The sequence below is a fragment of the Ictalurus punctatus genome, chromosome 14, assembly GCF_001660625.3.
Source record: "Ictalurus punctatus breed USDA103 chromosome 14, Coco_2.0, whole genome shotgun sequence".
NCBI classification, from domain to species: Eukaryota; Metazoa; Chordata; class Actinopteri; order Siluriformes; family Ictaluridae; genus Ictalurus; species Ictalurus punctatus.
In genome coordinates, this window is record NC_030429.2 from 10639982 (window position 1) to 10662407 (window position 22426).

Genomic DNA, 22426 nt, shown 5'->3' on the forward strand with positions numbered 1-22426 from the left:
TGACCTACTTCTATCATGGGTGCCAGAAATGTATTAACAACACTGTTGAATTGATGTATTATATGTAACTGATGGATTATGTGGCGTTTTTAATTTATCTGTTTCTTATGGGTTTACTTTAACTGCACTTTGGTGGCCAGATCTTACGTTTTCATTGTGTCTTCTTTGTGAGTTTTGGCATCAAAATGATGTCAAATTATATTCTCATGCAGCAAGGTAACTGGTAGGATAAAAACAAGCTATTTTAAAAAGCAGTTATAGACTTACATTAGCATCATTATTACAACAATTTTGCCATGCTATGATTGAGATTTTCGACATAAGGCTGCTAGCCACCACTGGGTTTATAGGCTGTGCATGTTTGTTACATTACAGATACATACTGTCTCAGCATTACTGCATAAGGGCACTGATAAAGCACTGCTGTCTTAAAGATGCTGGCTATATGATATCATCAACATGGTTGTTATCTCATCTTACCTCAGCTTTATGACTTTACACTTCCATCCTGTCTAACAGCATGTGAATGCTTGACAAATCATTGGCACTATTATAGCTGAGTAATTACAAATGGTCAGCTTAGGTGCTGAGTTTGGCATGAGAACAGGTAAAAGATCCATCAAGCATATTTAGGTAAAAAAACAAAAACTAGAAAGGCTATTTAATGTAATCACAACTTCAAAAATATACTTCTCCGCCTGTATAAGAATATGGGTGCTTTGAACATGCTTTCCAGGTATTGTGGAGCCTCTCTGTGTTTACTCCTGCTGCGCTTTAATTTCGTCTATATTATGTTCTACTTATAAACAGATAAAGGACTTGAAAGCCCTGTAGGTCACTGGGTTTGTGATTATAGCTGCTTAGAGAGTTCTGCTTAAACTCATTCACACCAGCATCACATGAGGATTGTGGGGTCTTTTTTCCAACAAGGTGTACAACTTGCCATATTTTTGTGAAGGTTCTAAATGTCCTGAATTTGATTCAATTACTTTGCCAATTATTATCTACATAAAATGATTTAGCTTCCACAGGGGCATAATTGTGAATAATATATTAGGTGCTGAGTGATGTATATGTAGCTCTATGGAGTTGTGTCTAGATATTGATTATGGACTATTCTTATCTTGTGAAACTGTGAACCGGACTATGCAATCTTGTTGAGCTGTTAGACTATAATGTTTACGTGTACAATAGTTCAACCAATGCACTTACTTGAACTTTAGTAATCTAGTTATTTGAAAACTCTGGATTTCTTTTTTTTTAACACACGATGTCTAGGGTTTACTTATTACATGGGAATAATTCTACCAAATAGGATGTTTCTTTACTTCAAACATCAGAGTTTGTGATGAATATTTGTTAGATGTCCTTCGTTTAGCCATGAAACGTGTTTACTATTTGTAGCTTATCTCTGTCCAGTTATGTGCATGCGTGTATATGTAGAGAGATTAAAATATTTCAAAATAACTGTGTACATGCGCTGAATAACCTGATTACTGATCTAAAATCCAGGTGCCTTTATTGGATTTTTTAAAAATAGTATGACTTAAATACAATATGAAATATCATAGTGTTTTGTTTATGACAATTTATATACTTTATATAATTAACTGACAAATCAGATAATTATCATACTATATAAAATGAGAACATATCACAACAGTGTTGTCTTCACCTCATGTCCTCTTATTTGTGTATTTTCTCATTGATACCGCAGTTCCCATTTAACACCTTGTCAGGTTTACACTTTGTCCATTTCTGTCATTGAAAGTGGTTCCAGTGTTGAAAGGCTTTAAAAATTCAGGAATCTATTGCCTGCTGGAGCTTTTTGTCCCCTCTATCAGAATGGATAGTGGATACACTTCCAGTGTTTGTTCTCCTGAGGGGACAGCAGAATGGGGGCATTCAAGCCAGACAGTCAGGCTACTACCTGAGTGGACTTTTTAACTGGCATTTGGAGGGAAGGTGTGAATGGCAACACTTTCTGAAGCGAGGTGTGACTCCTGAGAGTGTCACTTTAGGGGTTTTTATCATTCGGCATTGCTACAAGAAGCATTTGTCCAATCATGTGAACTAACAGGGTTTATATATATATATATATAGAGAGAGAGAGAGAGAGAGAGAGAGCACAAAGTGAATTATTACGCATATGTCCATTTCGTTATGGCACATACAGTAGCTATCCAACAACCTCATCATTCTCTGTGTGAGGATATCACACTTTGTAAGCCAGGTTATAGGTTTTTAGCACTTTTGCAGGAAGATAGCCAAGGCATGGTAAAAAAAAATTCCACAAATATATTCCAACTTTTGGTGAAAAATATTTATGGTTTCTTAAGTATGTTATTGTTCAAATAATAGTAATAATAATAATAATAATACAATTTGGCCACGGCAATATCCGACAGGTTTTGTTGGCCCATTTATACACTTATACTTTAACAAACGCTTTTTAACCATTTTAAAAAAGCTTTTTTTCTTGTGCTGTTCTTTTAGATTTTTAGATTTATTATTTCCCCAAAGAATGTCACTTACTATTTGAACTGAGGACATGTTAAATGTTCCTGTGACTAGGCCTATGTTTGGTGTGTACTGCCGGGCTTTACCTGCTGGGGCATGCACTTGAACTTTTAAAGGATAAACGAACCCTAATCCAGAATGTAGGAGCAGGAAACAGGAGCACACAAAGGTCCTACACCTCACTGAGTACCTACGCATTCAGCATGTGTCTACATGTATAACAACAAAGGCTTAGGGATGTGGAAGGAATGCCATTGAAAGGGATGTAATTGAAAAAGGGATATATTTAAATATAAGTTAAACTTCCTGAATGAATGTTGAAATGAGTACTTGGGTCAGTTTTAAAAAAAAATCACATCTGGTCAAATTTCAGCCAATTGATGATGAAAGCAATTGTTAAAACATGTTAATTCTGTTCTTCTCAGGTTTCAAGCTTAAAGACTTCCTAAATGACAACGAGACCCTGTCTACTTTCCTCATGCAAAATGCTTCCCTCACAGATAATGTTGTACAGGAGATTCTGATGGCAGAAGTGAACCTGGAAAAGGTGAGTAGTGAGACAACTAGACTAAACAGTTTTATACATAATGTTGCAGTTTTATTATCTATAATATGTGCTATTTAATAAAATGCAACCTTAATGCCCTTTTCTCTTCAAGTAGGATATTCAGACAGTATTAAATACATGTTCACTATTTTTATGGGACACTTTATTATTAACATAACCACTCTGAAATCAGCTTTAGAGAGTAGTTATAATAAAATATTCAGCAAATGGCCATTCACCGTCTGGCACCATTTCCTGTTAAAGAGGGGCAACAAAAAGGAAAAACCAACATAAAGCGACATAATAAGCTGTTTGCCCAGCACAAGCTACCAAACGAGCTTCAACATGCCTTTGTGTAGGCTCTAAATATCTCTGGAACTGTACTGGAGGGATGACAACCATTCTTCTTAAAGATATTCCTTCAGCTGGAGTTTTGCTTCAGAATCTCTCATAGGAGTTCAACTGGGTTGAGATCTGGTGGCTGTGAAGGCCATACAGTGTGGTTTACATAATTTTCATCCCATCAAACCATCCAGTGAGTCCTACTGTCCTGTTGATGGGTGTGGAGTCATACTGGAAGAGACAACTCCCATCAGGATAGAAACACATGTGATCAGTGATTCTTCCCTCTAAGTGGACAAGTGGACCCAAAACATGCCAGCAAAATAAATGTTCCCTACAGCATAACAGAGTCACCAGTTGTTTGCTTGCATTTGTATATTCTATATAATATTACACAGTATTTCACAGTATAATATTACACAGTATGTGGCTCTGCCACATGCTCACACATATTCCCTCTTTTACTGGTGGAGAATCTCATAGTTAGACTCACACCACAGGTTTTTCTTTGCTCTTATCCGGCTTCAGGTGCTAACACGAGGATATGGGGTACATCTGAGAACCATGTGTAACACGTCCACCCTGGAGCAATTCGTGACTTTCCCAAACAGGAAAGTAGCAGACCTCACCCACAACATTATCTGCAGCTCATCTCAGGGCTGGCTGAATCAAGCTGAGGAACACTTCCTGGCCAATATGGACTTCTTTAGACCTTTAAGGGTAAGAAAATTCAGTTAAAAATAAGTTTAAATGAGAAAAGAAATATATTGGAAAGCAGTAGCTCTTTCCACAGTAGAAGGAAGAATCTGCCTTGTCAACTTTGTTTATCTGGAAACAGAAGTACCACAAGAGATCATTGTTAAACGGTACACTTAGAATCAAATTGAATAATCTCTCTACCCTTTAAAATGATTTTCACTTTTAGGAAATATGAGCCTTTGGAAAACTGGGTCCTTATTGTGCAGCATTATTTTAGCAAAACATTACATAGTCCTGTTCAAAGGCATTATGAGCTAAGATGAGGAGTTGTAAAGTGCTTTTTCACCAAATGGTGTTTTGTTGCAATCAATAGTTGTGGAATTACACATATTACGGATATTGCATACAATTACAACTGTAACAGAGACATCCTGACCATCCAACATCCTGATTCAGAAGGACTTTAATAGCCTGTGGGTAAAGAAATTGCCTAATTGGTTGTTCAGGATCCCTGGAACCCTGAGCAGACTTCTCCATTTAAAAAATGTTAACTAGATTGTTTTTCATTTTCATTTGTTTGTGTATATAAAGGGAGAAAATACACTGTTATACAGTTCAAGGTTACCAGATAGAACAGGGTGAACAGGTTATCATCTCCTCTAATCATGAAACTTTAATATTCCTCTGTGCATCTCACTGACCACAGCTGTTTATGAGACACTGCACCAGGTGACTCAACCACTAATCTGCACTTTGTACAGAACCAAAGAAAGAGTAGGTGAAAGACAAAGAGAGGTACAAAGAAAGAGAGTGGGCTGGAAAGGGGGCAAGGCCTTTCAGAACATGCAGAGGACTAGACATGTTTTGACTTGAATTCTTTACACACCTTACCTTAACATGTAGCCTGGAGATGCAGTTTGGAGATTATAGCGTGCCATGGCAGCTTTAGTTAGTTTTTTTTGTCAATTAATTATAAAGCCACGAACATTATATTCTTTCCAACAGTTCGCTCATCACCAAATGTTGAATGTGACTCATCACTAGGATTTTGGGATAACAATTTTCTCATAGGAAAAAAAATGTAATTGAAATAAATGAGTGACTTGCAGTGGTATTTTCTATCAAACCTTACAGCATGTATATAAAAGAATGGCATCACATCTGTTATACAGCATTTATGGCTTAATTTCTTGTAGGGTCACTAAGATACTAATCAAAAAGTTTTGATTGTACTGCCTCATCATTTAGATAATATGCTGATAAAGCAGTCTGGATCACCCTGACATTTTAAGCTGTAGCTATAAAAAAAATTAGCTCTTGTTAGCTCTTACATGCATCATATAATTGGGGATAAGTGTATCTTATCTTAATAATCTTAATAAATATATCTTAATTTTAAAACATTCAATTTAAACATCTTCATTTTGCTGTAAGGGAATGTAAAATTTTGCATTCAACTGATTGTGTATTCTCCGTTCTAAGCAAAATGGTGTTGATTTGGTCAGATGTGGACGCTTTGCCTTACTATATATGCTTTTTTTTTTTGCAGTCAGACATAAGACCTGAGAGAAATGACACCAGGCAAGTTGCCAAAATCACAGACAACCTCTTGGAAAGCCTGGGTTCTGTAGCTGTGGAGGTAATAATAACTATGTTTGGTTTAATTAGAAACAATTTAAAACGCTTTGATGCTGCAACAGCAGAAAAAAATGTGCACACACCGAGACATGCAGTGTTATGATATTATGGTATGTTATGGTATTTTCAAAGTGTGAGTCTGAGACTACACTTATTTGATCTACTTAGTGTAAATGATCTTGTGTGTGTATATGTTTGTCTTAGCCTGAAAAAGGGCAGTTCCTTTAACCAGACTGAAAACAATAAGATGTTTTGATCTCAGACATACAGTGGCAGTGATGTATGGAATAAAACTTTTAATAGAGGCCTTTCCTGCTATTGCTTGTGGACCCGTTTCCACAATGCTCGCTTTTCTTCTGTGTCTACTTCCCTTTGAGGTCTGAGGTTGTGTCCGAAATGGCGTCCTACTATACTACACAGAAGGCGAAAAGCAGTACGCTAGAGGGGTAGTATGTCTGAATTCTCAGTAGGTGAGAAATACCCGGATGGCAACCAATGGACATTACGTGAGTCAAAAATCCCATAATGCAATGGGACTGGTTCGGACAAGCTCAGAAAAACAAGTAGCAGAAGACAGCATGTCAGCTCTTTTTAAGTATTAAACCTTGGTTAAACAGGACTTGTTTAACAATACTCAAATAAATTGTTAACTTGAAGGTTTAAACAAGAAAACAGTTGTCATGGCGTTTGAAACCGTAATCCGGCCAAGTTAACCTCAGCCTGATAACACTGCCCAAATTAAACTGCTAATTCAGTTTTTAATCTGGATTTTTTGTGTTTATGAAGACATCAAAGGTTACATGACAAGGCCAATATGGCAGATGTACCATTGTATTCATACATTTGCAGTATTTGGCAGAACTTTTCCAGAGTGACTTACATTTTATCTCATTTTATACAACTGAGCAGTTGAGGGTTAAGGGCCTAGCAATGGCAGGTTGGTAGTGCTGGAATTTGAACTCACAATCTTCTGTTCACTGTCTTAACCACTGTACAATACCACACACATACTGATAAGTACATTCTGTTTCAAAGGCCATGCAGTACATAGTGACACAGTATGCAGCCTCAGAATCAGCTAAAGTATTATGGTCAGACATTATATCTACATAGTTTACATATTCCAGTCTATTCGTTTTTTTATTGTTCATTTTGAGGATTGATTGTGTGTTAGGATAATCTATAAAAGTTGGAGTCTCTCTGTAAGGATGCCAGTAATGTCTGAGCCACTGGGGGCAGCAGTTAAAGTGTCACATTGTGTCTGGATATAACTCATGCTGTGTACTTTCAGAGACATTTGGGGGAAGAGTTGTTTCAACTCTCAGCTGGACAGATATACAACCAGGCACAGCTGAAAAAGCACAGAGACAAAGAGTCAGAGAAAAAGAGAGTAGCTGAGGATTCCTGAACCAAGGATGCAACTAGCATTTACAGAGTGTACTTTTACTTGGGAATCTGTGATCTGTGGGCTTAAACAAAAGCTCCTCTGTATTCTCTCATTCATTGAACACAGGACCAATGTTGCTGCAGAATTTCAGCCCAGAAAAACACAAGTATTAGTTGTTTAATGACCAAGATGAAGTGATCTAATGAGTGGAATCAGGCGTTGGTTGGAATAAAAAGTATTTTTGCACTTTCTGGATTTTTTTTTTTTTTGAGACTCTTTTCTTTATATCTGTTTGTTCAGCAAACCTGTATTGTTCTGGAATTGTCCAAGAACCGCTATCCTGTTTCCCCTCCTTCTTGCAGGCCCTCCTCTGCTGGTGCACTTTTACAAAATTACAGAATTGGAAGCATATGAAAGGTTGGCTTACTGATGTGGTTCTCTGAGTCAATGCTAACACTTCACATGATGTACATCTGCACCACACCTCCCTTTTTAAAGGGAATGACTGATAGTTACTTTTCACTCCTCTGCTGTTTGACTTGACTCATGACACATTTTTATGTTGACTCAGGAGTTTGTAAGGAAAACAGGGAAACAGGGACTGAAGGAATATTTGTAGTTGGGTCAAAGTGTATGAACTTCACCTGACGTGTGGAGATTTTCTGCAGCCATAGTTTGTTTTGTATTGAGTGTATCCTGTGAAGCTTTGCACTATCAAATGCCAGAACAAGCTTTTCGAGATGGTGTATTTACTTGGCAATTTTAGGTTGGCAGGCCTCAGGACTGTCACTCCCCTTAATAAGTTATTGCATATTAAATCTCTGTCTATAGCAACAGAAGGGATAAACAGAGTCTTACCTTTTAATGAGGAATGTTCTAGATAAAAACAGACATAAACAAATCTCAAGAACATCTATGTACACTTAAATATCTATTTAAAATGAATTCTCTTGCTTTAATTCTCATGCATGTTGGCTTAGTTTCATTAGCATTGGTTTCCTTCAGGCCTCTAACACCCTATAATCTTTTGACAGTTGGCCAGCATGCGGAGCTGGAGTGACCTGCGCAATGAGATCCTCTTCCTGACCCAGAATGCCACTGGTTCACCCAGTCAGATGTACCAGGCTGTTTCAAGAATAGTGTGTGGACACCCTGAAGGTGGTGGCCTCAAAATCAAGTCTCTTAACTGGTATGAGGACAGCAACTTCAAAGCAATGTTTGGCAACTACAACAGCAGCGATGAGGAACCTGTTTCAGTCTACGACAATACGAGCAGTAAGCAGTTTCCCCATTTAGTTTTATACATGATGTCTCTTTCTAAAATTCATTAAGTTTGGACGCATAAAGCTTATAAATCCTGCTATACAGAACATGTTACTACAGCTGTTTGTGTAAGGAATAAAACATAATGGGACTTGCTGTTATAGTTATAGAAATTTTGTTATAAATAATCAATATATTTACATTTAGCGCACGGTGGCTTAGTGGTTAGCACGCACACTTCCAGGGTCGGGGGTTCGATTCCCACCATGGCCCTGTGTGTGTGGAGTTTGCATGTTCTCCCCGTGCTGCGGGGGTTTCCTCTGGGTACTCCGGTTTCCTCCCCCAGTTCAAAGACATGCATGGTAGGCTGATTGGCATGTCCAAAGTGTCCGTAGTGCATGAATGGGTGTGTGAATGTGTATGTGATTGTGCCCTGCGATGGATTGGTACCCTGTTCAGGGTGTACCCTGCCTCGTGCCCGATGCTCCCTGGGATAGGCTCCAGGTTTCCCCGTGACCCTGAAAAAGGATTAAGCGGTATAGAAGATGGATGTATGGATGGATGGATATATATATATATTTACATTTAATGTTATGGAACGTCTGTGAAACAAGTTGGTTCCCATCATCACAGCTATAAGCAGCCATTTCCTCACTTTCTACAAAAAAATCAGGAGATTACAGAGAAACTGCAAAGTGCAACCTTCTCCATCTTTAGACTTTTTCCAGGTTGAAAACTTAAAAGTTACAGCTTGAACTCATTCTGTTACAAAGTGCTGACACTGGAGGCTGCTTCAATAAATGTTAAATAAACATCTCATTACAGAAATTTTCACCCTATTGAATATACAAATATACATTTTTCATTGTTAAAGAATATTTTTAACGTGTTTATTAATAGGTTTAGATTAAGTGGAACATTCACCATACACTTCCCTGTGAATGTGCTGTTAATATAGAAACAATTACATATCAGAACAAGTGCATTAATACAAACCCATGGTGTGAATTATTATAGCTAACAATACTGTCACAGTAGTCAACAACTTCCGACCAATCAGAATCGAGAAGTCAACAGTGCTGTGGTTGAATTATTATTGATTATTATCTTGATCGTATTTTGTAAATCTCTGTTCATGATGCTCTTGCAGCTCCCTACTGTAACAATCTAATGAAGAACCTTGAGACTAGCCCCATCTCTCGGATGATCTGGAGAGCACTGAAGCCTCTGCTCATGGGGAAGATTCTGTACACACCTCACACCCCTGCCACACAAAAGATCATCCAAGAGGTACACACCTTTATCACTGAATGCAACATACAAAAAGAAAGCTATTGATTTATGTTATAATATTTTCCTTTACCTGCAGTGGAAAATGAAGAAGGTGAACAATTTCTCTCTGCATACCTTTCTCTGTGATTTAGGTCAACAGGACATTTCAGGAGCTGGGAATTCTCCGAGATCTGGGTGGGATGTGGGAAGAGGCCAGGCCCAAGGTCTGGAACTTCATGGAGAACAGTGAAGAGGTGGACCTAGTGCGGGTATGTTGGACCTTTTGCTCATTAGTACCCTCCAGTGGTGGGCACATCACCAACTCATCTATAGAGACAAATTTATATACAGTAACCAGGTACAATGTGGTTGTATGTCAAGGTGTAACCTGTAACTGTTTGCTTTCTTTGCTTACAGATGTTACTACAGAACAATGTTACAGCCTATTTCTTCAGTGCCAAGCTGAGTGGTAGTCAGTGGAGTGTGCAGGATCTTAGCAGTTTCCTGACCAAGCATTCCAAGGACACTCGTCCACCTGGTACAGCATTCACATGGAGAAATGTCTTCAATGAAACCGATCAAGCTATTATGAGCATATCCCGCTTCATGGAGGTCAGTTTAATTACATGTACATTCCTCCAACCCCCTTTTTTGTTTTATAGACATTTACATGCGTATTTCAGAAATCTTCCTCTTTCACAACCATGTTCATACCTCTAAGTTGTTGGCTAACATGCAGACCACATGAACGTATGACTTGGGATAAAATGAAGAAGTGAAAGTGAAGGAGCAAGTGGAAATCTTTTCTGTAGACCAACACAGGAAGATTATCCACATTACTAAATAGACACCAAATTATATGATCACTATTTATGACAAAATTATATAATTATATGCCTGTCTTTTATTATAAACAAATGATTCCAACTAGTAAGCACCATTCTGGATGAGTGAATATTAAAATGAATATTTTAATGAATAGTCTGGTACTCTTTATCATTATACATAAGAAGAACCATCTTCTTTCAGAGGAAGATGTCATTTAGCTAGCCTTGCAAACAAACAACCACAAATACTTGTCAGGAAAAAAAAAACAAATATAATCAGTACAATCAGTTTAGAGCTATTTAAAAACAATCTGTCGATGTATCTCTGAATCATTGTCTGTTTTTACAGTGTGTGAATCTGGATAAATTAGAGCCTGTGAGCACTGAGGAGAAGTTAGTGAATGAATCTCTTGGTCTGCTAGATAACAGAAAGTTCTGGGCTGGAATTGTGTTCCCCGATATTGATCTAAACAGCTCAGAGCTTCCTCCCCATGTCAACTACAAAATCCGCATGGACATTGACAATGTGGAGCGCACCAACAAGATCAAGGATGCGTATGTCAATATATATACATTTTAAGTTCAACCATTAAATACATACCAACTTTTGGTGGTAGTGATTGGTCTTATATTCTGTGAACTAATCCTTTCATTGCTTTAGGTACTGGGACCCTGGCCCCAGAGCTGACCCATTTGAGGACTTGCGGTACGTTTGGGGCGGTTTCTCCTACCTCCAGGATGTTATAGAACAGAGCATCATCAGAGCTGTAACGGGAACTAAAGAGAAGACTGGAGTCTACATCCAGCAGATGCCTTACCCATGCTATGTCGACGATATGTACGTTTCTATACAAATCATTGTCACTATTCTCATGTTGTAGACCAAATTCTAAAGGTATTGTTTTTCCTCTCCTTAACCTCTGTAGTTTCCTGCGTGTGATGAGTCGCTCCATGCCCCTCTTCATGACCCTAGCCTGGATGTACTCTGTGGCTATTATAATAAAGAGCGTGGTCTACGAGAAGGAGGCCCGCCTCAAGGAGACCATGAGGATTATGGGATTGGACAATGGTATCCTATGGTTCAGCTGGTTTATCAGCAGTCTCATCCCGCTTCTCATGAGTGCTGGACTACTAGTGTTTGCGCTTAAGGTATTGTCTATATATATATATATAACATTTAGTCTATTTCAAGACAAATTTAATCAAATTAATTCACATTGTCTACATAAGACACACAAAGAACAAAATATTATTGCTGTAATATCTAGTATGTGTTGAAGAGATTTTATGAAGTTGCCTGTAGAAATATAAATCAGAAGATAAAAGGCTGATTTATATAACCTAATTCTCCATAATCTTTATGACTGTTTAGTGAGGGCTAATTACCTCTCCGGATTATTACCTTATTTCTAATTCAGTAGTACTAAACACTCATGTTTATACTGACAGCTAGATACTTGGGACAGCTGTGGCTCAGGTGGTAGAGTGTGTTTTCCACTAATCGTAGGGTTGGCGGTTCGATTCCCCGCCCACGTGACTCCACATACTGAAGTGTCCTTGGGCAAGACACTGAACCCCAAGTTGCCTCCGATAGCATGTTAGTGCCTTGCATGGCAGCTCTGCTACCATTGGTATGGGTGAATGAGACACAGTGTAAAGCGCTTTGGATAAAAGCACTATATAAGTGTGCCAGTTACCATTTTACTTATCCCTGTAAAATGTCCTTTAATAGTTGGAGGCATAACCAGTAAATCCTATGATTATATGATGAACAAGATGATTAACATGTATCCGAAACACACTGCTGTCATGAGTCTGCATGGCTACATGATCAACAACATCACAAATAATTAATAAACAAATATATCATTGTTTTTTATCTGCAGATGGGGAACCTGCTTCCCTACAGTGACCCTGGTGTGGTCTTCCTCTTTTTGGGCTCCTTCGCTGTGGTCACTATCATGCAGTGTTTCCTAATCAGCACAGCATTTTCCCGGGCAAACCTGGCTGCAGCATGCGGTGGAATAATCTACTTCACACTCTATCTGCCCTACGTGTTGTGTGTGGCCTGGGAGGATTACGTGGGTCTTCCCACTAAAGTTATTGCTGTGAGTTTACAACCACCAGCACACGTCCTAGCAGTGACAGTGCAGCAAAGTGCACCCTGTATACAACCTTGTATCTTTTCCAGGAGCAATCTTGATCGTTTATCTTATCTTGCTCAAATCAACCTCTCCTAATTGCTTTGTTTATGTACAGATGAGGTCACTGCTGCTATGCCATGTTTCACGTGACAGAGGCTGCCTGCTGTAATCGTAGATTAAAGATATTATATACTGACCCAAATCATTTCCCCTAAAGTTGCATTTATTTATTTAGGATGGCATTTGAGTTCACAAAAATTTGGATCTGGCCACTTACCTTATTCCAGGCATCTGTGTAATAATTTCCCATCCCAGAAATTAGCGCCCCCCCCCCCCCCCCCCCCCCCCCTTGCAAAGGGCTCTAAAACGAATAACTGCTACTTTAAAATAACTGTGATAAGTTGAGCTAACTCTGAGTTTTTATCTGCAGAGTATACTCTCTCCAGTGGCCTTTGGGTTCGGCTGTGAGTACTTTGCCCTCTTTGAAGAGCAGGGAGTGGGGATCCAGTGGAGCAACCTCATCTCTAGCCCAATGGAAGGGGATGACTACAGTCTCACTACTGCCATTATCCTGATGTACTTTGACGCCTTCCTCTATGGTGTCATGACCTGGTACATTGAGGCTGTGTTTCCTGGTCAGTATGGCATTCCCAGACCATGGTACTTCCCATTCACCAAGTCCTACTGGTTTGGAGAAGGAGAGCAAAATCAGGCACCCACAATACAGGGCAAGAAGGCAAATGCAGGAGGTAAGGGCATTATAAACATAACATTATTAACAAAGTAGGAATACTCTGAACTGTTTTTTTTTTTGCTGTACAATTTTTCTCAACAGTAGTCTTCTTTTTTATTTTCAAGCTGTGTGCATTGAGGAAGAGCCCACTCATCTTGACCTGGGGGTGTATATTAAGAACTTGGTGAAGGTCTATCGGAATGGCAAAAAGCTTGCTGTGGACGACCTGACACTGGGATTCTACGAGGGTCAGATTACATCCTTTCTGGGGCACAACGGAGCAGGAAAAACTACCACCATGTAAGAAAATGACAGATGAATTTAAAACAACAGCATTTTTTTTGCCTTTTAACACAAAGTGCAATACAACAGACTGACAATTCATGAACAGAGTGTTATTCAATGTTTCAGGTCCATCCTGACTGGTTTGTTTCCACCAACATTTGGTACAGCGTACATCATGGGCAAAGACATCCGGTCAGAGCTAAGTGCTATCCGTCAGAGCCTTGGAGTTTGCCCTCAGCACAACGTCCTCTTCAGCATGTAAGCGCTCTTTATTCTTTATATAACGGACCTCATTTTTGATTTACATTTGATCATAATTTAATATTTGCAGCTGCATTCTGTGCCGCTCATGCTATTGAGCCACATTTTAAGTAAATTTTTAGTTAAGAATTATTAGAAGCATTCTCTGAGAGATCCTAACTGGATATGTGGTGTATTTAGGCTGACGGTAGAGGAGCACATCTGGTTCTATGCACGACTTAAAGGCCTTTCTGAAAAGAAGGTGAAGGCCGAGATGGATCAGATCTTGTATGATACTGGTCTGCCACACAAACGCAAGTCCAAAACCAGTGAGCTCTCTGGTAGGTGGAATTGACCTTACAATTGATAAAAACTATCACAGACTTGTTTGACTTAAGTGGTAATGATGTTTGCTTTCCCAAAGGTGGCATGCAGAGGAAACTTTCAGTGGCCCTTGCATTTGTTGGAGACTCAAAGGTTGTCATTCTGGATGAGCCAACTGCTGGGGTGGACCCTTATGCTCGCAGGGGCATTTGGGACCTCCTGCTGAAATATCGTGCAGGTTTGCCTCAATCTCTAATAGTATTATAGGAGTACTCCATTTTCAGTCAAGTAATAATAAAATAATTAAGCTCAGTGTTAAGAAGCAAATTGTACCATAGGCCGAACCATCATCCTTTCCACTCATCACATGGACGAAGCAGACATCTTGGGTGATCGTATTGCCATCATCTCTCATGGGAAGCTATGCTGCGTGGGCTCCTCTCTCTTCCTAAAAACTCACCTGGGAACTGGATACTATTTGACACTGGTAAAGAAGGAACCAGAAGCTTCTCTGAGTTCCAGCAGAAACTCCACCACCACTGAGTCTTATATCAAGAAGGTAAGAAGATTTCTTCTGTTGATATTTATAGGACAAATATTTCAAATGTTTTACCTTTTTTTTTCTTGCTGAAGAGATAAGGCATTTATTTGATATATTCTCTAATTGGCCGGATTCGAGTGAATGATAGTCACTCTTTTGCTAAAGAGATAACGATAGCCAGTGATTTATTTCTGTGTTTTGACTAACGTTCTAACATTTTTGGCACGCTATAATACAAAATGCACAGAATACATAATAAAGTGCATGGAGAACACAGATCAGGTAATAAAAATTCACACATCAGAAGTAATCAGAGGTGATAGTTTTGTACTCTGTCCTGTATTTTATAGCTAGCTAGAGTTAGTGGGCTAGTTGCATCTGTCCGTCTTGCAGACATGTGGACTCATCTCCTATGCAGATAGACAGGAGTCTATACAGCATTGTGGTGTGAAATTACAGAAGAGCAATTGAAAGGTTTTGAACTTTCACCTGCTACTCAGTAAATGTGACAATTATATCAATGTTTACAATAAAGCTTTTTTTTAATTATTATTATTATAATGTTTTTGTGATAGCATTTAATTAAATCCTCAGATATGTGGGACCACATCCCAAAAGCATACTTCCAAACTAAATAGTTTGTCAGTATGCCTCTGGGGTCTTTACTATTTAGGTATACTAATAAGTGTGTATTATCCTGTTTGAGACACAGCTGTGAGTGTAAGCACTTGCAGTTGTACTTACAAGTGAGATTAATCCACACAGCAAAACCACTGATTTAAAATGTTTCTCCGCAAGTACCTTATGATAACATTTTCCTACCTACATCCAGTACCTTTACAATTCTAAGCTTGAGTAATTTACCTGTTTTAGGATGAAGAAGACACGGAGAGCAGTTCAGATGCTGGTTTGGGCAGCGACCAAGAGAGCGATGCTGCCACAGCTATTGGTGAGCTTTTAATCTCTGATCAGCCTGAGGTCTGGATTTCCAGACTGACATTTAAAAGACTAACATAAAACCTTAATCCTAATTGTAATCCAGATATTAATCTAACCACTAACCCATTGTGTATCTGATTGTGAATGTACACGCAGGTACCTCGTGGACTGATTCACCTGTTGTTCCTGCAGACATCTCTCTAATCTCAGGTCTGATCCTTAAGCACGTCCCTAACGCACGCATGGTGGAGGATCTGGGACATGAGATCACCTACATCCTGCCTTATGAATCGGCTAAAGATGGTGCCTTTGTTGATCTCTTACACGATTTGGATGACCACCTTGCTGATTTGGGCATCTCGAGTTATGGTGTTTCAGACACCACACTTGAAGAGGTACTTCAATAAAAATATATTTAATACCCATCAGTTAAGCAGATTATTATTATTATTATTATTATTATTATTATTATTATGATTATTATCATTTTAGATTTTCCTGAAAGTGGCAGAGGACAGTGGGGTTGATACTGAAATGATGTCAGGTAAGATTTTCACTTGTAATTTTCACTGATCATTTAAAGCAGAGATAAAGACATGAAAAAATGTGAGAATAACGCTTCTCATTCTCCTGTTTGTGTCTGCGCAGATGGCACACTCCCTATACGCAGGCGCAGACGACATGCTTTTGGAGCTGATCACCAGAGCTGCCTTAAACCCGTGACTGAGGATGACAACTTTGACTGCAACGAATCTGATGCTGACCCAGGTACATTTTATTACTCTCAGTTCAATCTTGCCAAGGAATTTTCTGTTGTTTTTCAAGCCACTGTTACAACCAAAAACCATTTGTGCATTTTTTGCTCCTTAGAGTCCAGAGAAACTGATTACTTAAGCAGCACTGATGGTAAAGGTTCATACCAAATCCAGGGCTGGACCCTGAAGAGACAGCAGTTTGTGGCCTTGTTGTGGAAAAGATTCCTGTATGCTCGTCGTTCCAGGAAAGGCTTCTTTGCCCAGGTATGAAGTGGATAGCTCTGGAATCTGATGGTGAAACATGCAATAAATATTTAGAGTTAGTATTGCTGTGTGACTCATTTCTGCTCTGTTCTGTTATGTAGATCGTTCTGCCTGCTGTATTTGTGTGCATCGCCCTGGTATTCAGTCTTATTGTCCCCCCCTTTGGAAAATACCCCAGTCTTGCCCTGCAGCCATGGATGTATGAGGATCAAGTTACCTTTATCAGGTACTTAACACTGGTGTACACCTAATCTAGCATAAAAAAAACTCCATTATCAGCAAAGCACTTTTTATCAGAATGACTCACTGCTATTTTCTGCCTATACATATACAGTTTAATATACAGCATGTTATATATTTAAATAGGGATGGTTTATATATGATTACAATAGAGACTCCAAGTGATCATGATGTGCTTAATAAGCATCCCTTTCACACACTTTCTAATACCCGATAAAGGGAAATGATTACAGCCAGGATCTTTATACCATATTTTAAGGGGAAAAATCCTAATGACAAAGATGCAAAACTCTGTGTCACAACATGAAGACTTTTGCTCACTATTTCTAACAGCAACGATGCACCTAAAGATGCCAGCACTCAAAAGTTACTCTCCGCACTAACAGACGACCCTGGCTTTGGAACACGCTGCATGGAAGGAGAACCAATACCGTGAGTAAATCATTATATCAAGTAATAATACATTTAATGAAGACCATATTTAATCCATATATATCCAGAATGATTAAATTTACCCTCTGCTACCATGCCTGCAGAAATGCTCCCTGTACAATGGGTGATGAGGATTGGTCCATACCAGAGGTCACAGAAAATGTGTGGGAGGTGTTCAGGAATGAAAACTGGACCATGGAAAACCCATCGCCAGAGTGTGAGTGCAGCTGTAATGGCAAGAAGAAGATGCTCCCAGAATGCCCTGCTGGTGCTGGAGGCCTTCCACCTCCGCAGATAAAGATCAGTGACAGGGACACACTTCAAAACCTGACTGGAAGAAACATCTCAGACTACTTGGTGAAGACTTATGCGGAAATTATTGGCAAAAGGTAATAACTGTCTGAACATTTCAGATATTCTGTGGCACTCAGTCATTCATTTTGTCAATACTTTCTCTGCAAAGTCTTAATGCTGCTACATTTGCTTTTTTCAAGTTTGAAGAACAAGGTCTGGGTGAATGAGTTCAGATATGGTGGGTTCTCACTGGGTGCCAGAAGCACGCAGGTTCTCCCGCCTGCTGAGGAGATTGACGATGCCATTTCTCGAGTGAGGGAAATATTCCAACTGAAGAAGGTAAGCTGGTTATTTTTATCCTCATATCAGTCATACTCAACAATTAGCTCAAGAGCTAATAGCATGGGTTCTGCTTTTTATCTAGAACTCAGGGACAGCAGCTGATCGCTTTCTAAACAGTCTCTCTGCTTTCATCAATGGCCTAGACACCAAAAATAATGTGAAGGTGAGTTATAATAGTCGTCTAAATGGTCTGTTTAATTTTCATTTCTTAGGCCCCTAGAATTGGAATTGATTTATGTTTAATGTCTTTCTCAGATCTGGTTCAATAACAAGGGCTGGCACAGCATCGGTTCCTTCCTCAACGTGATGAACAATGGTATTTTGCGGGCCAATTTGCCTCCAGGGAAGGACCCAAGAAAATATGGCATCACAGCCTACAATCACCCTCTGAACCTTACCAAAGAGCAGATCTCCCAGGTTGCACTGTGAGTGGTCATGTACATTTTCCTCTTATATTCCTCTAAACTCATATCTTGTAGGTTTCTATATAGATAAATGTAACTAGATTCCTTATATAATCCAAACCTGTTTTCTTTCAGGGTGACAACCTCAGTGGACGTGCTGGTGTCTATATGCGTTATCTTCGCTATGTCATTTGTTCCTGCTAGCTTTGTCGTCTTTCTCATTCAAGAACGTGTGAACAAGGCCAAGCATATGCAGTTCATCAGTGGAGTACAGCCATATCTTTACTGGCTGGCCAATTTTATCTGGGATATGGTATATTATTTGTTTTGCACTTTTTATGCTTTTAAAAAATTGATTGTTCCGAGTATCAATTTTTTCTGAACACATTCTTCTTTGTTTCAGTGCAATTACATCGTCCCGGCAACCCTGGTCGTAATCATCTTTGTGTGCTTCCAACAAAAAGCCTACGTGTCTTCCACCAATCTGCCAGTACTCGCCCTGTTGCTACTTCTGTATGGGTGAGTGAGTGAGTCCTCAGAGCAATTTATGATTTTTAAATAAATGTACAAAATAAACAGGAATTTTATGATGATGAATGTTATTTCCTCCTTTTAGATGGTCTATCACACCTCTGATGTACCCAGCTTCCTTCCTGTTCCAGATCCCCAGCACTGCGTACGTTGTCCTTACCAGCGTCAACATACTGATTGGGATCAACGGCAGTGTGTCCACTTTTGTTCTGGAGTTGTTTGGTGGCGATGTAAGTGTTCTTTTCTTCAGCTTTTCAACAACAAACCTGAAATAAAGCCATTTCCCTCAATTAAAGTGGTGTGGAATGTAAGACAAAAGGTTCACTTATAAACTTGAACACACATTTGCAAGTTTATGGTTTCATTGAAATAACATTGCTAAAAAAATATGCCTGGTAGTCAACATCTATTGAAAGACTGACGCTCTAATCTTGTCTTGCTCCCTCTTTAGAAAATTGGTGGCATCAATGATATCCTGAAGAACGTGCTCTTGATCTTCCCTCACTTCTGTCTAGGACGAGGCCTGATTGACATGGTGAAGAATCAGGCCATGGCTGATGCACTGGAGAGATTTGGTATGAATAGATTGTTTATTGCACATCTCTGAGGCAGGGTTATAGTTGGGGGAAAAAAGATACCCCAAAAAGATTTACATAGGCTAAAATAAAACAATGTGGTGAAATAATAAGGTGAAATAAAGAATTATAGATCAATTGAAACTAGACATATTGAATCCAAAACTGAAATAAAAAATAAACAAGGGAATTTATGTTTGTTTCATTTTTCCCTGTAACATTCACATGACTGGAGACGTAATTGACTGTGGAAGATGGTAGATGGCAGGCCTGAGTGAGAGTTTAATTCTCTTTACACAGAAATGTCCATTTGTGGTTTCTAATAACAGCGTGCTATCGGATGTTAAAGGCAGGGAAAAACCCCAGCAGTCAGAATGTGCACATGCAAAGCAGTCATCCACATGTTTAGCACAAGAAGTGCCGCACTGGTCTGGTGTTTCCAGCCTTGTGCTCAGAAATCTTTAGACAACTCTGTCCAGGATAAAGCAGTTACTAAAGATTGATTAATTAATTAATTAATTAAACTGAAACTAGATATCTAGAACATAAGGAAATATCTCTATCTATCTAAACATTTAATAAATAAATAAAGAAGAAGAAGAATAACAAAAAACATGGCTCCGAAGCTCTGTGTTCCCCCTTTCATATTCCACAGTTTGTCCAGCTCTATAACAGTGCTTCACAAAATATTTCTAATAGAACCATTAACGTTCCTAACGTTAATGTTCCTTGAGGAATTCTTTTCGTCTAAGAGTATACTGTCCTACAGATTAATAAACGATAGCTTATGAGCTCAGTTTGTGAGTGTTCATGCATGTTTAACTTTACACGGGCTTAATTTGAGGATGTTGTATACTATATATATACACACACACAATTCTAACAGTCTGGTCCTTTTTTGGATATAGGAGAGAACCGTTTCCGCTCCCCATTGGAATGGGACATGGTGGGTAAGAACCTGTTTGCCATGGCAGTGGAAGGAGTGGTCTTCTTTATTATTACTGTCCTCATCCAGTACCGCTTCTTTATCAAACCCAGGTGAGCATCATTTTCATCCGAATTTCATTAAAATGGTAGTATCTTAGTAGGGGTGGGTTAAATAATTTGATTGACCATTGACCATCCTGATGGCTGTGCAGAGCTCTTCGCCCTAAGCTGAGTCCTATTGGAGAGGAAGATGAGGATGTGGCTAGGGAACGGCAGAGGATCATCAGTGGAGCAGGACAAGGAGACATCCTTGAGCTCCGACAGCTCACGAAGGTCAGACAAAGATTTTTGTTTATTAACCCAAGTTCTACACAGTATTGTAGGAAAATGTGAGTGATTTAATGGCACATTCATCACAATGTATTGTTATATTACAGGTGTATGAGAGGAAGAAGAAACCTGCTGTGGATAGGCTTTGTGTGGGAATTCCTCCAGGAGAGGTGAGACACATGCAACTACTTCCTGTTTGCAATTTCCAAACAAGCTACTGCATTAGTTAACTGTTGGCAGATCACAAATTTGACCTCTTATCCATTTTTTCCATTAGTGCTTTGGTCTGCTTGGAGTGAATGGAGCTGGAAAGACAAGTACCTTTAAAATGCTGACAGGAGACTCTGCAGTCACCAGTGGGGAAGCATTCCTAGCTAGGAAGAGGTAAGATAGAAATAAATTTATTTAACACATTATATGTTTAATATAGAACTTATCATGAAAAACATTAACCACATCTTCCTTAATCTTTTGGCCATTCTCAGTATACTCAGGGAAATAGATGAGGTACATCAGAACATGGGCTACTGCCCTCAGTTTGATGCCATCAACGACCTGCTGACAGGCAGAGAGCACCTGGAGTTCTATGCCATCCTACGTGGTGTTCCAGAGGGGGAAGTGTGTGAGGTGAGTGCATAACATGACTGTAGAATACAAAGAGCTTGTACAAAGCTCACAGAAGAGACGATCTGCAGGGAAGTGTTTTGGGTAGAAATGTCATTACGAAAAAGTAAATCCATTTGAGGATTGGTTGGCAGAAGAGGTTTGACGTTATACTCATTTATTATGAATAGTTTTTTTAAAAAATAACATTTGATTTGATTCAGTAATAATATGCCAGCTTGTCTGTCTGCACATGAAAGCTGATTGGATTTCATTACTGTATTCTGTTAGTCAGCATGTTGCAAAGTTTGAAGACTGTACCTGTCAATCCCAGTGAAGGAGATGTGACCCCTGTGCATGTTTAAATGTTACAGAAAAACAGTTTGTTGGAAGAAAGTAGGCCCAAAGTGTGAAAAAAAGTGTAAGCCAAATAAGAGAAATGGGTGAAATACTGCCCTCAAGTACAGTGTAAAGAACAATTATTATTTTTTAAATCATTCAGTACATTTTCAACCCTACCATGTGACTTTTTGCCCTTGTTGTTGTTGTTGCTGTTGTTGTTGTTGTGTTCACTGCCCTCTAGTGAACGTGACAAGTCAGTGCAAGACTAATTTTGAACCTCATGTACAATGAAAACAAAATCTTTATCATTCAGTACTTTGCCTATTTTATCTTTAATCTTGAGAACCTGGGACTTTTCACCATTGTTTTTTCAGTCCTGAATATGCCTCTGGTAAATGCAACACTGCCCCCTACTGCTGGCAGCCACATAATAATAATAATAATAATAATAATAATAATAATAATAATAATAAACCCTTAGAAAACAAAAAATAAAATAAAAAACATTGTGTGTCTTTGCTAGGTGGCTGAGTGGGGCATCCGCAAGCTGGGCCTAATAAAATATGCCGATAGAGCAGCTGGAAGCTACAGCGGGGGCAACATGCGCAAACTCTCTACAGCCATGGCCCTCATCGGAGGCCCACCAGTGGTCTTTCTGGTATGTATACACTCCCCCGTGGCTTATA

The 22426-nt window shown here is 39.1% G+C and overlaps 1 protein-coding gene across 1 annotated transcript in view; it reads left to right on the forward strand.

The window, feature by feature from the left end:
- abca1b (ATP-binding cassette, sub-family A (ABC1), member 1B) overlaps nt 1-22426 on the forward strand; it is a 34827-nt gene that overhangs the window by 7607 nt on the left and 4794 nt on the right. Inside the window, exons 6-43 of the mRNA XM_017485569.3 lie at nt 2946-3067; nt 3938-4129; nt 5658-5747; nt 8168-8408; nt 9547-9686; nt 9821-9937; nt 10086-10280; nt 10845-11050; nt 11157-11333; nt 11422-11644; nt 12382-12603; nt 13070-13388; nt 13498-13672; nt 13784-13915; nt 14099-14238; nt 14322-14459; nt 14560-14780; nt 15636-15711; nt 15858-16096; nt 16194-16245; nt 16350-16469; nt 16572-16720; nt 16822-16946; nt 17294-17392; nt 17497-17781; nt 17887-18025; nt 18111-18191; nt 18284-18453; nt 18568-18745; nt 18836-18951; nt 19049-19193; nt 19415-19538; nt 20447-20576; nt 20678-20798; nt 20903-20965; nt 21073-21179; nt 21281-21422; nt 22264-22398. Of these exons, the coding sequence (XP_017341058.1) occupies nt 2946-3067; nt 3938-4129; nt 5658-5747; nt 8168-8408; nt 9547-9686; nt 9821-9937; nt 10086-10280; nt 10845-11050; nt 11157-11333; nt 11422-11644; nt 12382-12603; nt 13070-13388; nt 13498-13672; nt 13784-13915; nt 14099-14238; nt 14322-14459; nt 14560-14780; nt 15636-15711; nt 15858-16096; nt 16194-16245; nt 16350-16469; nt 16572-16720; nt 16822-16946; nt 17294-17392; nt 17497-17781; nt 17887-18025; nt 18111-18191; nt 18284-18453; nt 18568-18745; nt 18836-18951; nt 19049-19193; nt 19415-19538; nt 20447-20576; nt 20678-20798; nt 20903-20965; nt 21073-21179; nt 21281-21422; nt 22264-22398 (5846 nt within the window). The remainder of the gene's footprint in view (nt 1-2945; nt 3068-3937; nt 4130-5657; nt 5748-8167; nt 8409-9546; nt 9687-9820; nt 9938-10085; nt 10281-10844; nt 11051-11156; nt 11334-11421; nt 11645-12381; nt 12604-13069; nt 13389-13497; nt 13673-13783; nt 13916-14098; nt 14239-14321; nt 14460-14559; nt 14781-15635; nt 15712-15857; nt 16097-16193; nt 16246-16349; nt 16470-16571; nt 16721-16821; nt 16947-17293; nt 17393-17496; nt 17782-17886; nt 18026-18110; nt 18192-18283; nt 18454-18567; nt 18746-18835; nt 18952-19048; nt 19194-19414; nt 19539-20446; nt 20577-20677; nt 20799-20902; nt 20966-21072; nt 21180-21280; nt 21423-22263; nt 22399-22426) is intronic.